General features: G+C 34.7%; 1 protein-coding gene across 1 annotated transcript in view; it reads right to left on the reverse strand.

Moving 5' to 3' along the window:
• The window catches only part of ATAD2 (ATPase family AAA domain containing 2), a 70591-nt gene that overhangs the window by 48224 nt on the left and 8490 nt on the right, over positions 1 to 13877 (reverse strand). The window contains exons 2-8 of the mRNA XM_034668584.1: positions 10808 to 10956; positions 5191 to 5240; positions 3477 to 3642; positions 3042 to 3144; positions 2620 to 2707; positions 1593 to 1775; positions 865 to 982 (exon numbers count right to left, since the gene is read on the reverse strand). Of these exons, the coding sequence (XP_034524475.1) occupies positions 865 to 982; positions 1593 to 1775; positions 2620 to 2707; positions 3042 to 3144; positions 3477 to 3642; positions 5191 to 5240; positions 10808 to 10956 (857 nt within the window). The remainder of the gene's footprint in view (positions 1 to 864; positions 983 to 1592; positions 1776 to 2619; positions 2708 to 3041; positions 3145 to 3476; positions 3643 to 5190; positions 5241 to 10807; positions 10957 to 13877) is intronic.

The raw sequence follows: 13877 nt of genomic DNA on the forward strand, positions 1-13877 counted from the left end.
ACTTCCAAGAACTGTTTGAATAATTGAAGTCTCATAGGATTTCAATCTTACCTCTGAACAATTAATATTAGGAAAAAGTACCATTTCCATATCAATGTCTTTTTTTTTTTTTTGCCTTCTTTATAGTCTTCACCAATAAGCTCTCCCATTCATGAACTACTATAATGTTACTATTACCCAGAAAGTTCTAATGAAACAGAAAACCTTTTATTACTTGGGAAAACGAGAAAATAACAAGAATTACCTCTTTGAACTTAAATATGACAGACAACCAACAAATCTTAGGATGTAGAAGGCGAAAAAAACCTACAAATAATTTGAAGGTCAAAGAAAATTAAGGTTTCCTACTATATGAGAGAAATTTTTAAAAAGTGGAAATAAAACCTGGAAAAAAAAACAAACCAGATCTAGAAAAGGATGGTATCATGAAAAATCTAGAAAGTTATGTAACCTAGTATGTTTTTCACAGCGAGAAAATATGTCTGTGATACTATGAGAAGACAAGACTACACCTACACTCAAACAATGTGTGAAGATTAAATGAAAGAGTCTATGTAAGATGCTTAACACCAAGACAGAAATACAGTAAACACTGAAGCAAAGGTAGCCTCTATTATTAAAGTGTGGAACAATGGAATAAACTACCTTACCACGGTAGTTATTAACAATTCCTATTAATGGAAGCAAAAGCAAAACCTAGTCAGTGGTAGTAAGGGTAAGAGCGCTATAGGCATAGAGCTAACTCTTCCAACTATATGTTTCTAGAATTCTATCTGGATACACCCAATACTAAGACTCTAGAATCCTACCCTAACATAGCCATAATTATTTTGTCATAAATCAATCATTACGTCAGAACCAAACCTGTTCATTCGTTTACAGTAAGGACTTCTCGGTCCAGCAGAAGATAATCTATATCTTGGTCTTGCAGGAGAAGCTGGGCCACTATAAAATATGTTGGGCTTTCTCTGGTGACGAGGTTCTAAAAAGAAGAATTATAGGTATGTGAAATATAAATATGTATGAAAATAATCTTGCTCTTCATCTAAATACTCACAAAGGTGCTGCCTTCCGTGAAAATATTAGTACATATCTACTACAGACTGTTTTACTGTTCGCATTTTAAATCATTTACGTCTGCAGGGTTGCTGTTGAAAATATGTATAGCACAGATACCAACCAACCAAAACATACACTGGCCATAAACAACCATTATGATTATACTGATGCATAACAGCCGGTTATCAGCCCTGCATATATATGCTCATAAGTACTGAGGCACAACTTTAACATAAATCAAAAACAGTCTTATTACACAAAGTGGCAAAATAAACTAAGTAGAAAGCTGTAAAATCTAAAAAAATAAATCTAAAATAATCAAAGACAGACAGGAAACTTCAAAATAGCCAAATTATTTGCTTTGGTCAGGGCTAACATCTAACTTTCTTGAAGAAATGACTTCTTACACATTTAGGATAGTTTATGAAAGACAACAGCCATGAGTATTCTGTAAAATGAAAACATGAAAAATAAGAATAGAGAAAAGGCAGTAATGATAAAGATAATATAATTACAGTATATATAGCACTTACTTTCCAGTGGAGCTTGGTAGTACACAGTAGCTTTTCTTTGTCTAAGATAATACCGTTTCTGGTTATCTTCTTCCCCATCCTCTTCATCTTCATCATCTTCATCATCATCATCATCATCTTCATCATCTTCTTCATCTTCACCATCATCTTCATCTTCTTGGTCTTCACCCTCTTCAGATGATTCTACAGTTAAGAAACATTTACTTTCAAGATAGTCACCAAAATGTTAACGATTTTTAACACACTGAAATTGAGAGTGAAAGAGACCCTCCTCTAAAAATTTATTTACTTCTAGATTGTTCATAGAAATGATCTGTAATTCTTTTGCAGCATTAAATGAAGATTTTAAAAAATGAAGTAAACTATAGAATTAAAAATAACCAGAGGAAGGAAAAAAGGAAGTAGGAAAAGAAGTTTAAAGGCTACTGTCAGTAGTACCGAACTAAAGTTTATGGTATTGCTAACTTTATTAATATAAGTGACTATACTTAAGTTTCCAAGTTAATTTAACATGTTGACAAATTAGAGCATCTCCTCACTTAGCTTTTGCCTCTCATATTTAATTTTTCAATTCCATCCAGCCCTTCTGGCTGTCACTGAGTTACATGGAGCGTAACTCAAATAATCTACTTATGAAAATGTGAAACACCCTCACCAAATATTTAAAATGCATTTCAGAAAACCAGTTTTACTCAAGAGATGTTCTAATAAATTACAGAAGCAATTTCTAAACAGAAGAGTGAAACTCAGTTTTAATCACCTTTTAACAGGCAGAGATGTGCTGTCTGCATATGTATTATGCAAGCAAACCAGGTTTATTTGCTTTAGATTTGTTGATTTCAAGTACTCTCCCAAATAAGACATACTATCCTTTTAAGCTCTGCCCTGCCCTCACTTTTCAATTATGACCAATCCTTTGATCTTTCACAAACTACCATAAATGTGACAACTTCTGAATAAAAAAGCTATCTCCCTCCTAAATAAAAAGTGCTGAAATTCAAAACCAGAAGTAGAACAAAAGACTAACCCACACTGCCTTCTTGATTGTCAGTCGTTTCCTCATCAGTTCTTTGAATACCTTTTTGTTTTCCTCTTGTGTACATATTGATATTCTCCTAAAAAGGTTTAAACAAAAGCCATTAACATTTAGTATATTAAAAAAATTCAGTAGGATCTTCCTATCGTGCTTAAAATGAAGATATTTACAGCTACAAACTTTTACAACTACAGCAATAACTAGCGACTGATCAAACAAATGCTGGACAGTTTAAAAATGTTGAAAATGATGACTAATTTAACCAAAAAATGGACAGTACCATAGAAAAAAGGTTAAACTGGAGATCATTAAATCATCCCCTAAATGGAAGGAGCTATATATACATATTCTTTTTTACTGTAGTTGACACAAAATGTTACACTAGTTTCCGGGCTGAGGAAGGATGTATTTACTTCTTCTGTTTCATTAAACACTCCCAAGTCTTCAAGTTCCCTCATTCGCTGTCTACGCATCTTCTTCATGTCATCCATTTTCTGAAGTACAGCTTCAGCAGTGCTTTAAGAAAATTGACATGATATAAGCTAAAACTGTAAAAGAGTAGTACATTTTTAAAAAATTTATTTTTCTTCCATTGTGTTTTTTGAGTGCTGGGATTTTAAATATCTCTATACAAAGCATTGATTTACTTGTGTAAAAATATTCTAAAATTTCTTTCCAAGAATTTAAATACATATATAGAACTATTACAAAGCCCTCTAATAACCATTCTCCTTTATGCTTTACACAGCTGAATGTATTAAATATTCAAGCTAGCTGAAATTTATGATCCCTCCCCAACAAAAAGTTTTGCCAGCTAAATCATCTTCATCTAAATAATTTTTACTTACTTTGTTATAAGTTTGTCAAACAGCACAGACTGGTTTACACTACTATAGCGGCTTCTAATCCTGCAACTGCGGCGAACTTCAACATCACCATTCTCTTCATGCAAATGTTCTTTAGTTTGAACAATGTTTCTAGTCCTCAACGACCGAGTAACTGGAATCACTTTGTCTTCAAGATGTATACATAAAAATGGAAAGATTTAATTTTATTTTTTAAAGATTTTACTTATTTATTTGAAAGAGAGAGCATAAGAGCGAGAGAGATTGAGAGAACGAGTGGGGGGAGAGGCAGAGGGAGAAGCAGACTCCCTGCGGAACAGGGAGCCCGATGTGGGATGTGGGACTCGATCCCAGGACCCTGGGATCACGACCTGAGCTGAAGGCAGACATTTAACCGACTGAACCACCCAGGTGTCCAAAAATGGAAAGATTTTAAATAATGGCATTTATAAAACAATTCTAAAATGAACAACTGAATAGCTACACTTCATATAACAAAGTCATAGTATCTTAAACTTACTTACCTTTCTTAAAATAATAGAAAACAAAAATAAAGTTACAACATATACCTACCATATGATCTAGCCATTCTGCTCTCCAGAGAAAAGCAAAGATATGTAATACAAAAATTTGTACACAAATGTTCAAGGCAGGTTTGTGATACTCCCAAATTGGAAACAACCCAAATGTCCACCAAAAGAGTAATAAACAAATTGTGGGAAACAACTTAAGTGGCCCTAAATGGATGAATGGATAAAGAAGACGTAAAATATATATACACAACAGAATACTACTCAGCCATGATAAAGAAGAATATCCTGCTATTGCAATAACATGGATGGACCTTGAGGGCATTATGCTAAGTGAAAGAAGTCAGAGAAAGACAAATATTGTAGAATATCGTTTAAATGTGGAATCTAAAAAAAGCCAAACTCATAGAAACAAAGACTAGGATGTTAGTTACCAAGGACTGGCAGGTGAGGGAAAAGGAGAGTTGGTCAGAATGTTGGTCACAATATAAATTTCCAGCTATAAGACAAATAAGTTCTGAGGATTTAATGTACAGCAAGGAGATTATAGTTAATAATACTGTATTATACACTTCAAAGTGGCTAAGACCTTAAATGTTCTCACCACAAAAAAAAAAATGGTTATTCTGTTACATGATGGTGTTAGCTAAAGCTATAATAGTAATCATTTTGCAATACATAAATGCACCAAATCAACATTTATTGTACACTTTAAACACGCACAATTACAGCACAAAAAAAACTGGGGGGGGGAACTGTGGTATATCCATGTAATGGAATACTCGTCAAGAAAATGCAACAATGTGGATGATACTCAAAGTAATTATGCTGAGAGAAAGGAAGCCAGACGAAAAGAATGCAACTGCATAATTTCATTTACATAAAACTCAAGAAAATGAAAACTAAATTACAGTGATAGAAGCAGATTGGTGATTGCTCAGGAATCTTGGTTATGTGGAAGGCCTGGAGAGGAGTTGGGGGAGTGATAATAAAGAGGCCTGAGGAAGTTTTTGGTAGTGATAGCTATCTTCACTATCTTATTGTGGTGGTGGCCTCATAGCATACACTTATGAAAAATCAAATTGGACACTTGAAATATATATAGCTTATTGTATGTACCTCAATACATCTGTAAAGAAAATACGAATTACATGTTTTCAATATGAAATGCCTTTAACATTACTTACCTTCTTTGCACTCTTCTTTTTTCTTATCAGCCTGCTGTCTGGCCGACTGCCTATATGAAAAAAAAAATTAAATAATTCAAAATAATTGATATAATTTTAAATCCTATACTTCATAATACTACAAAGTAGGGTAAAAAGGTATATTAGCTTACACAGTAAATACTCATAGATAACTAAAAGCCTAAATAACACTGAAAAATAAAAAGCTTTAGAATATCTATGCTTGTATCAGTTATGGCTAAACAAAGCCTGAGAACCCTGTTGTGAAATGTAATAACATATGTATTAACTCACAGTTAAACAGAATTAAATCAAAGTTTCTTACTTAAAACAAGAAATTATGTCCTTAGCCTAAGTATTTAGGTATAATTGAACTGTAATTATTGAGCAAAAAAAGACAATGTGTTTTATACCACAGGAATATAGTGACCCCACATCCTTGAGATATTTATAACTATAAACAGAACTAATGTCCCTTAGCAATATGCTAATTTCCTTCTAAAAACATTTGCTGGCTACAATCTCTATATGACACGCATTATCATTCACATGCAGAAACAGTCCCATTTGTGAATCAGATATCTCACTTACAAACTGGCAAACAGTATCTACTGAAATTGGAAAGATTACTTTCCAAGGTTTTAAAAAAACAAGTACTCTCCCCTCATCTTTTTTCCCAAAATCCATTGAGCAAACAAAACAGTAGGTCTCATTAACTTATTTTTAGGGACTCAATTTTCCAAACTTGGATAGCTACATCTATTAATCAACCTATATGTCAAGCTATTTCCAAGTGGGCTGGTTATACACACATGGTACTTCAAACGTGACACTTTAAAATAAAATGGAACCATCTTATCCAGAAGAGTTCAATCATGTATTCTCACAACAATGTAAAGTCATCGTTAATTCATTATCTCTTTTGGTAAGAACCAAGAACAAAATAAAAACATTTGAGCAATCCATCCACAGGTCAAGGCCTAGTTTGTTCATAGCCTCATAGACATTTCTCATAAAGGAGCTCCTCCCTCCATACTATATAGGTCTACACTTCTATAAACAAGAGCCCTATTAAATGCTAGGAACACAATGATTAAAGCAATGTCCGTCCCGTCCGTCCTTCCTTCCTTCCTTTCTCTGCCCTTCCTTCTTTCCTTCCTTTCCTCTCTTTCTTTGCTTCTTGCCTTTAGGGGAATGGGAGCACCTTTCCCCTTCAGGGGTTGATAAACTTTCCTTAAACAGTTAGATAGTAAATATTTAGGCTTATGAGTCATATAGTCTCTTGTCCCACAACAACTTTAACAATAAAGCAGGAAAACAGCCATAGGCAGAATGAATGGATATGGCTGTGTTCCAATGAAACTATTTACAAAAACAGGTGCCTGGACTTTTGTCAACCTCAGCAAATCTGATAAAAGCTATGGATCTTCTCTACCTAGAAAACTGCATACACACATACAAGTTTATACATTATTTCAGAGGTTTCGTGTGCCCCCTGAAAACTATGATTACTGGACCCTAGTTAGGAACTCCAGAACCAAAGAAATATAGATCCTGCCCTCAGGTACAGTTGCTCAAATCTTTCTATATTATTCCCACAGATTTGGTCTCCTGGTCTTTGAACCTCAGACAGAAAACAAAACGGATGGAGGGACACAGAAAGGAAGTAAGTAAAGATATTTACTACAGTCAGGCAAACTAGCAACAGCAAAAAGGGTCACCCTGATAAGAAGCAGGAAACTACATAAAGCAAAATTCAACAATACTGAGGGCCAGTTTATCTAAGTCTTATACAAACAGATCCTAATGTTATCACTATGCAAAATAACAGTCTTTGTAATAATGATCTGAATACACAGATTATTTTTTAAGATAGAAGTTCTTCTCCACAGAAGACATATAAATGGCCAGTAAGCGCATGAAAATATCCAATGCTATTAACCATCAAGGAAATGTAAATCAGAACCACAAAGAGATACTTTCACACCCACTAAAATGGCTAAAACCAAAACGACTATGACAAGTGTTGATGAGGATGTGGAGAAATTGGAACCCTCATATGCTGCTAATGGGAATGTAAAATGGAACAGCTGCTTTAGCCAACTATTCAGCAGTTCCTCGATGTTAAGTTACCATTTGACCTAGCAATTCACTCCTAGGTATACACCCCCACACAATCAAAACCCTATGTCCACACAAAATTTGAACACCAGTGTTCACAGTATCATTCAAAGTAGAACAATCCAAATGTCCATCAACTAATGAGTCGATAAACAAAACATGATAAATTGATGCAACAGAATCTTACTCAGCAAAAAAAGAATGAAGTGCTGATATATACTACAATAAAATGAACCTTCAAAACATCAGACTGAGTGAAAGAAACCAGACACAAAAGGCCACAAATATGGGGCACCTGGGTGGCTCAGTCGTTAAGCGTCTGCCTTCAGCTCAGGGCGTGATCCCAGAGTCCTGGGATCGAGCCCCACATCAGGCTCATCCACTGGGAGCCTGCTTCTTCCTCTCCCACTCCCCCTGCTTGTGTTCCCTCTCTCACTGGCTGTCTCTCTGTCAAATAAATAAATAAAATCTTTAAAAAAGGCCATAAATATGATTCCATTTATATAAAGTGTTCAGAATAGGCAAATCCATAGAGACGGAAAGTAGATTAGTGGTTTCCAAGGGGCCAGTGGGGAGGGAGAAGGAGGTGGGAGGTACCCTAACAGGGTTTCTTTCTGGGGTGATGAAAATGTTCTGAAATTGGATAGTAGTGATGGTAGCACAATATTGTGAATATTCTAAAACCACTGAATTATACATTTTAAAATTGTGAATCTTATGGTATGTGAATTATATCTCCATGAAGTTTTTATTTAAAAACAATTTTAGATGGGGCGCCTGGGTGGCACAGCGGTTAAGCGTCTGCCTTCGGCTCAGGGCGTGATCCCGGCGTTATGGGATCGAGCCCCACATCAGGCTCCTCCGCTATGAGCCTGCTTCTTCCTCTCCCACTCCCCCTGCTTGTGTTCCCTCTCTCGCTGGCTGTCTCTATCTCTGTCGAATAAATAAATAAAATCTTAAAAAAAAAAAAATTAAAAAATAAAAATAAAAATAAAAACAATTTTAGAGATGCCCGGGTCGATCAGTTGGTTAAGCACCTGACTACTGATTTCAGCTCAGGTCATGATCTCAGGGTTGTGAGATCCAGCCCTGTGTCAGGCTCCTCACTGGGCGTGGAGTCTACTTAAGATCCTCTTTCTCCCTCTCCCTCTTCTCCTTCCTCTCTAATAAACATAAATAAAAATTAAAAAATTTTTTTAAAAGACAGCAATTCAATATATTTTAAAAGGAATCAAATTTAAAAATACCAAGTCACTCATCTTTAAATCTAGACTGAAAAAGCATGTATTTTAATATATTCCTTTAATAGCTTTTGAACATAAAGGACAGCACAATGTTTCATAAACTTGAGTAAAGTACATATACTTTTAAAGGTAGAGACTTTAAGGACTTCCAACATTAAATTCTTAAGAGTTCCTTTTTTTTTTTTTTTTTTAAAGATTTATTTATTTGAGAGAGAGAGTGCATGTGAGAGCGCACAGAGGGAAGGTCAGAGGGAAAGGAGAGAATCCTTAAGGAAACTCCCTGCTGAGTGCAGAGCCCGATGCGGTGCTTAGATCCCAGGACCACAGATCATGACCTTAGCTGAAATCAAGAGTTGGATGCTTAACTGAATGAGCCACCCAGGCGCCCCCCCAACATTAAATTTTTTATGACTTTGTACAAGCCAAACTAGAGAGAAATTAATTTACATTTTATGCAAATAAAATAAAACCAACAAAACCACTAACAAAAATATTAACATAGGAGGTTTTGCTGAAATAAAATAGTCATTTGCTGTGTGAAATTGGTACAGACTGCTATCAGTTTCTCGAGTTTGGTATGTTGTACATCATGTTTGTTGTGTATCATGACTCAATTCATCCACTTCTCTTTATTTCAAGTGCTCCAAACCTTGAGTTGAACAGCTTGTCATGACATCACATCCATGGCTGCCTCTTCAAAGCATTTATGTATCAAGGTCAGACTCAGTTTTTATCACATAAACCTGATCTAACTCAAGCAGTACTAGGCTGGTGCCAACTTAGTTGTAAACACCAATGTAGGCCCTGAAAATTTATGACTATTCTGTAGAAGGTAGCAATTTAGATGATCCAGAATGTTTACTTTTTCTTCAGATCATGAAATAAAGTTTAAAATTCTCAGAGAGAATCCACAGGCCACTTTCTCCACGCCAAAAAGACTTCAAGTTTCAGAAATACTGGGATAGCTTAAATTGTATTTCATCAATTCTATAAGTTGTACATTTCCCTCCATTTTAACATCTTCTGAAATTGGGATGTTTTAAAATTGAGAATGTCTTAGTTTAACTTTCAGTGTTTTCTTCTTTTTTACTGTCTCATAAAACAATGAGTGTTTCAATTGCTACTATCTTGGATCCCATGAAATACAGATGTAAATATACCATAAATAATGGATGAAATAATGCAAATTTAAAAATATATAATGAAAGACTATTTAAATAATATTAACAAAGAACAAACTTAAAAGGTTCATGATATCACTTATCTGGAAAATATGTTACACAAAATAATCAAAGTCTACTTAAGAATAGGAGGACCCTAGGGGTGCTTGGCTGGCTTGGACAGTGGAGCGTGTGACTCTTGATCTCAGGGTCATGGATTTGAGCCCCACACTGGGTGTAGAGATTACTTAAATAAGTCTTAAAAAAAAAAAAGAGTAGGAGGGTTCTAGTCTTGTAAGTTACTATGAGACATTTCTTTATGAGAAAAATTAATGTATACGAGAAGAATTAACGTATAAAGCAATGACTTCATCAAAGACATTTTATCCTAATTGGCACCCCCCGCATTTATGTCAGGCCCACCAAAGTGGGAGGAAAAGTGAAGGTTTTTAGCTAATTAGATTTAAATCTGCCCCAAACCAAACAAATTCAAGTTCCCTGAATTACCTAACGACTTAACTCACTGAAAGTAATTCCTTGAGTATTAAAGTAGATGGAATTCATGCCATCTACCTCAGGGCTCTTGAGAAATGAAATTTGAATATGTACAAATCATCTAGTCCTCTTAGACAAGTAAAAAAAAAAATCATGTTCCACTTCCTATGTGAAGACTGCTTTTAGAAGCACACCAATACACAAATTAATAAATGACTCAGAATTGATGGAATACTTGATAGCAAGTGATGAGAAAAATAACTACTATTTCGAATAAAGGCTTTGTATTAAGTATGAAGCAGGATCACATACAAGCAAGTTAAAATCACAAAGTCACACAGATACTCAAGTAGTTATCAAGCAACTTTGTCAGCTGCACTCACACGTATCACAAATATTATCTTTGAACAAGAAAAAAAACAAACAAACTGGGTACGTATTAAAATTTTAACTCAATAATATTCATTTGTGGCACCTTCATTTCAAATTACATTTTGTGACCCTGGAATCTTGATGATTGGGCAAGAATACACTTAAAAATTAAACACAAATTCTAAATTACTTTAAAATTATTAGCATTCACCCATCTTGTTTTACCTTGTAAAATGCCTTCCATTAGCGTGTTTCTCTGTTATTTCCATATTCTTATCAAAACTAGAATCTGAAGAATTCTGTGCATTTTTTCTCAAAGACCTTAAAGAACGTGTCCGGTGGTAGGATTCAACTTCTTTAACTGAAGACCCATCCTTCAAGAAAAATTGAGAAAGTGATAGAAATTCCCAAGTTAAACTCCTTCTAAGAGTTTTCTTTGATTACAAGTTTGTCACAACTGCTTTTTGTGCAGCATGATTCTGTATCTTCCCAAGAAACTACAGTATTTAAACTAAATAATCATTTTATGATAAACACATGTCAGCAATGTCTATAAAACAGATAATATAAGATTTATTGATGGTTTATAGCTCTATTTCATAGCAAGTGGTCTAGCAAAGTTTTCCCCAACTGTACAAAAAGTTGTAATAGTTCATAACACTAAATACTCCTTTATTTTAAGGCTACAGAAATTAGAAAGATACACAAACCATTGCCTGCCATGCGACCACTGGCAGCAACTTTAAAATAACTGGGCCACCAGAAGTGTAATTTGGGCTTGCATAATAAAAAGGAGTTACTACCACCTATTTCACAATTCCACCCAGATGATGCAACACTTGAATTCAGAGATTGTTTATGTATGTTAATCTGCTGTAAAAACCGCAGTGCTCTATGTGACTTTATTATTGCTCACTAGACTAGAGTTTCTCTTAGTGGCTGTTTTATGAGCTACAGAGGTTCTGTCATAAAGTACTCAAAAGTTCATACACATCTCTCCGAAATCATATAAAGGCTACTTTTGCATAAAAAGAGAAGGTAAAAGTACCTACCAACTCTCTAATTACATGCCGTACCACTCTGAAAATTGATAATTTCAGAAAAACAGGCAGTATTTTAAAAAACCTGCAACATTAGTATACCCTCCCCCTTAGGCTGGCTTTACACGGTCATTTCATTTTGTTTTGAGCAGAATATTTCACTGGTTCACAAGCAAAATAAGGATATTTAATCCACAAGGATTTGTGTTAAGAATTAGGTACTTCATAAAATATGAGTGATATATATGGCTTATTAATCACTTCTGTCAGTGTACCTATATGTAAGGATGTTTGAAAAAGGAGTATCTACACTTTTAGGTAGGTGTATTATTTTTAAAATGAAAACCTACATCTTAGATAGGTGTAGTATAACAAGACTTCCTAAGAAAAATTTTATGAGAATCTATTTCCAGATTTTTAACTTCTCTATGTACCTTTTCTTAAAACTGATCTGCCTGAGAAGGCATCCTCTTTCATTTATCTTTCTCTCATTTTACAAAAGAAAGTTATCTCTCTCACTCATTCTGAATCATATATATATATATATAATGTTAGTCACCATACAGTACATCCCTGGTTTTTGATGTAAAGTTCGATGATTCATTAGTTGCATATAACACCCAGTGCACCATGCAATATGTGCCCTCCTTACTACCCATCACCAGCCTCATTCTGAATCTTAATCTTACTTTTGTGGACTGCCTCAAGGCCTTAAAAACCTCCCTAAAGCCAAACAAAGAAAAACACTAAGGTTAGGTGTTAAGAAATGAATGACAAAGCTCGGCAACAAATCCTTTCCTTTGTGAGGTGGTTTCTAATTCTCTGCTTTCAACAAAATTGAAAGGAGACCTAATCAAGCTAAGAGACCATGAAAAATAATTTTGGCAAGTGTTTTTTGGCATATTAGCCAGAAAAACTGAGTGGCACTGCTAAACTCCTTTCATTACTGTCTACTTATTTATATGAACGACGTTTCTCGGAGCTTACATTTATAAAAACAATGGAACTGATGCCAAACACTGTCTTCACCAGTAAGCTCCTCCACAGATGTATGATCAATGGGGCGGGGGAACTTCAATCAAATGAAATCCCAATGAAATCTTACTTTCTGTTTCATCATTTTTAATCAAATAAGTATGCTTTTGTTGTTTGCATCAATTGAATATTGTAAGTTGTATTTTCTTAGGGCCTTGTGATCACAAAAAAGTGTAAAAAATTTCAAATTTTGTTTTATAAGTATGAAAGGATACTTAATAAATTACATTTAAGTATAAAAATAGATCAAGATAAAATGCTGTGGCTTACATGAATTGGAAATACACATTAAGAGAGGGAAAAAAAGAAGATAAAATTTCTGATTGCTAAAGGAGCATGTTTATGTATTATGTTTTTAATGTGCCAAGACAGGTATCAAGTAACTATGGTTTTTAAATTCCAGTGGATAAAAAGACTGATCCAATAGTTTTATTTTTTTAATGTCAACACTAAAGAATGACTGAAATGATCTACTTTCTAACTATTTAAACCAATGGGGGTGGGGGAAACCTTAGATAGCAAAACCATTTTAAGGGAAACCTTAAAAATGTACAAGAGAATACAAAGCTAAAAATTTAGACGCTCTTAGAAGAAAGCATAGCAGAAAACTTTCATTACATTGGATTTGGCAAAGATTTCTTTTTTTTTTTTTTAAAGATTTTTTTATTTATTTATGTGAGAGACAGCCAGCGAGAGAGGGAACACAGCAGGGGAGTGCGAGAGGAAGAAGCATGCTCCCAGTGGAGGAGCCCGATGTGGGACTCGATCCCCGAACGCCGGGATCACGCCCTGAGCCGAAGGCAGACACTTAACGACTGCGCTACCCAGGCGCCCCTGGCAAAGATTTCTTAGATATGAAACTGAAAGCACAGATGATGAAAGAAAAAATAGATAAGCTGGACTTCATCAAAATTACAAACTTTTGTGCCAAGGACACTATCCACACAGTGAAATGGAAACCCATGTAACAGAACGTATTTACAAATCATGTATCTGACAAAGGATTGATAGCCATAATATATAAAGAATTCCTATGTTTTAACAACAAAAAACAAAAAATGGGCAGAAGATTTAAATAGACATTTCTTCAAAGAATATATACAAAGGGCCAATAAACACATGAAAAGATGCCCAACATAACTAGGCATAGAGAAATACAAAATCAAACCCACAAATGAGATGTCACTCCACACCTGTCAAGATGGCTATTAAAAAGTGAG

The sequence above is a fragment of the Ailuropoda melanoleuca genome, chromosome 9 (genome assembly GCF_002007445.2).
Source record: "Ailuropoda melanoleuca isolate Jingjing chromosome 9, ASM200744v2, whole genome shotgun sequence".
Lineage (NCBI taxonomy): Eukaryota > Metazoa > Chordata > Mammalia > Carnivora > Ursidae > Ailuropoda > Ailuropoda melanoleuca.